General features: G+C 45.7%; 1 protein-coding gene across 1 annotated transcript; it reads left to right on the forward strand.

Annotated features, from left to right (window-relative positions):
• Nucleotides 1-1,902: 1,902 nt before the first annotated feature.
• LOC119967889 (beta-1,3-galactosyltransferase 5-like) lies at nt 1,903-3,369 on the forward strand. Its single transcript, XM_038800982.1, has one exon. It carries the CDS (start codon nt 1,903-1,905, stop codon nt 2,854-2,856), a length of 954 nt encoding a protein of 317 aa, XP_038656910.1. The 3' UTR covers nt 2,857-3,369.

Here is a 3,369-nt window from a genome sequence, read left to right on the forward strand (position 1 = left end):
AAGACTGAATACTCCTGGATGTTCAGTTCCCATCCCTGGTCACCTTGCAACCATGTCTCCAAGTTGTATCCTGTCCTCTGAAGAGGAGTCAGATGGGCCTATTCATCCAAAGAGAGGTATTCTGGTCTGTCCTTGATTTTTCAGGCTTCGATTGAAACAAGATATTCAGAGGTGTCAGGCCTGAGGCAGCGACAGGATAATTTATCCTCGTCACCAGATGTGGAGATGTGCTTTCATAGACTTTATTAATGAGAACAAAAAGATATTTATGAATAAAAAATGTACAGCAGCCGCATGGCTGCAGCCAGCTCCAAAATGTATCCTTGCCTCAGAAGCCTTTCTCATCATGCAGTGAATCCACACTTGAATGCTAATTGATCACGCAGGCCATGTGACCTTCATTCTTCTGTGTTGCCCTTAAAGGAACAATCACCAAATGTATCTTATTTCCCTATTTTCTCCGTGAAAACTTCCTCCAGTAATAAAATGAGCCATTTCCCATTTTTTCCTGTCACTTAGCCAATTTTGAATCCATGTTGTGACTGTCCTTATTTCCCATTTTTTCCTGTCACTTAGCTAATTTTGAATCCATGTTGTGACTGTCCTTTCTATTCGCCGACGTTATTCACAAGTCTGTTGTGTGCCACTTTATCAAATGTCTTCTGCTGCATTGTCCATATCAACCCTCAGTGTCACCTCATCACAAATCTCAAGCGAGGCTTCTCCGCGGTTAAACTGACTGGATTTTGGTTGCTGGGTTTATCCTTCCGTCCTTTTTCTCTTCAGAGGTGCAGCATTTGCAGTTCTCCCGCCTCCTGGAACCACACTCGAGTCTCAGGAAGACGGGAATATTATGGCCAGCGCCTCCGCATTTCCCACTCTCACTTCCCTCAGTGTCCGTGGACGGACCTCGCCTGATCCTGTTTTCCTCATCAACATGAAGCGGAGCCAGCCAATCCAATACCGCCTCACATCATTGTACCTGAACAAACCTCTCAACTATCTCCTGTTTCGCTCTGACTTGAGCAGCATCTTCTTCCTCGGTAAAAACAGGTGTAAACTTCTCTTTCGTACTTCAGGCCATTTCTCCCTGTCTCTCTGAGTAAATCCCTGTCCGGAATAAGCCCTACTCCTCCTTTTCCCACCCTTTGACTATTAAAGCAGTTATAGAAACCTTCTGGATTCCATTTGATATTGAATTAAACATAGAAAATAGACACAGGAGCAGGCCATTCGGCCCTTCGAGCCTGAACCACATGCATGTAAAATGATTAAATATGTTGCTCATGACGATAGAAATTAACAATTTCTCATGAAGGGGATATGCAAGTGAGGGTCAGAATCTTTAAATGAGAACTCGGCCATTCAGGATGTACAGCTTTCAGCAAAGAGGAGTTGAAAATCTGGAACTCTGTCCCTCAAAAGCTTGTGAGGCCACTTGAAGGGTTTGGATCGAGGATTGACAGATTTGTGATGGGATGGGGTGTTCGGAGTTAAGGCTCCTCTTGGTCCTGTATAACAGGCCCGAGGGGCTGAATGGCCTCCTCCTTTTTCTATGTAAGGGGTGCAAAAGGCTGGATGGCCCTGCTGTTCCTCTATAAGAGGTTCCGTGCGCTGAATGGTCTCCTGCTGTTCCTCTGTGAGAGGTTGAATGGGATGTTCCTGTTCCTCTGTAAGAGATTCAATGGGCTGAATGGCCCCTGCTGTTCCTGTACAAGAGGTTCAATGGGCTGAATGGTCTCCTGCTGTCCCTGTACAATAGGTTAAATGGGCTGAATAGCCTTGTATTCCTCTGTTCCCAATTGACCAAAGAATCTTAAACTGAATTTGTCCCTTTGAATTTTCTGGACTCCACTAAATTCAACTTGTTTTATTTATTTTATGTTACAGGTGACTTTGAGAATGAAGAAATTTCTTGCTTCAAGTTGTTTCAAATTGCTTCAAAAACACAAATTTATTTTGTTTTTAGTGCCCTCATTACTAACATTAATTATACTTGGATATTTAAGCCAGTACACGGTTGACTATTTGCATGTTGCAAAGTTAAGTGACCACTCCTTCCTCATGTTGCCGAATAGCAGCTGTCAGACCCGGCCCCCATTCCTGGTCCTCCTGGTCACCAGTGCCCAGGACCAGTTGGTAGCTCGCTCGGCCATTCGCCAGACGTGGGGGAGAGTGAGGACCGCCCACGGCCAGAGGGTGGTGACCTACTTCTTGCTGGGGTACAGCCGAGAGCATCAGGAACAGCTGCAGAAAGAGAGTTCACTGCACAAGGACATCATCCAGAAAAATTTCACCGACACTTATTACAACCTGACCCTCAAGGTGCTGATGGGCCTGGAATGGGTGAACCGATTCTGTCCGTCCGTATCCTTCGTGATGAAAACCGATTCCGACATGTTTGTGAACGTGGATTATCTGACCAAGCTCTTGTTGCGAATGAATCACACAAACATCTTCACCGGCTTCGTCATGAGAAATTTGGGGCCGATCAGGGACAAATCCAGTAAATGGTACGTCAGTGAGCAGGAATACCCTCAGAATGGATATCCACCATTCTGCTCCGGCACTGGGTACGTGATGTCGGCCGATGTTGCCAATCGAGTCCTGAACATTTCCAGGATCGTCCCCCATTTTAAACTGGAGGACGTCTACATCGGGCTGTGCTTGGCGGAGTTGAAGATTGATCCAGTGGAAATCCACTCGGAGAGGAAGTTCTTCAATGGGAAGGTGACGTTTTCTGTTTGCGAGTTTCGTAAACTCATCACCGTGCACCAGGTGAATCCCTCTGAGCTGCTGATCTACTGGAAATCACTGGCAGATACAGCAGATGAGCACTGCCCTGGAGATGTGTGAAGGATGGAGGCCATCTGGGGGAGGCTTCACGCTGACCCCATCACTTCCCCTAATCCCTGTGCTCTTCAACATCATTACAACCTTGTAAGCCCCCATCATCGGTGCTCATGCTGTGTGGGCAAAATATTCATTGTACTTACTACCTCTACCTCTATGGGTGCTTTCAAATGTTAATGTGATATCGGGCAACATGTTCAGTTTATTGCAACTCAATGCCCAGCTTTTCCTTCACCTCTACAATCTGGCTTTGCATGTTCCTCTTTTCTGATTGGTCAGTGGGTTGAATTGGTGGACGGCCGTTGGGCCAGTGGAGAACATTAGCTTCAAGGGGGTCAGGGAGTACTGATAAATCCATTGGAAAACGGTTCTGGTGGCACAGTGGTTATCACTGCTGCCTCACGGTTTTATGCTTATTTCTTTTTCTTGTTAATTTATTGTTTTTGTATTGAAGGGGAGGGGTTGCTGTTTTTCTCTGTTGTGATAAAATTTGTTGTTGAGAACTTGAATAAAAAT

The sequence above is a fragment of the Scyliorhinus canicula genome, chromosome 6 (assembly GCF_902713615.1).
Source record: "Scyliorhinus canicula chromosome 6, sScyCan1.1, whole genome shotgun sequence".
Lineage (NCBI taxonomy): Eukaryota > Metazoa > Chordata > Chondrichthyes > Carcharhiniformes > Scyliorhinidae > Scyliorhinus > Scyliorhinus canicula.

What these genes read in the sequence shown, in the direction of transcription:
- LOC119967889 (XM_038800982.1), top strand. Translation starts at nt 1,903, where the DNA reads ATGAAGAAATTTCTTGCTTCAAGTTGTTTCAAATTGCTTCAAAAACAC.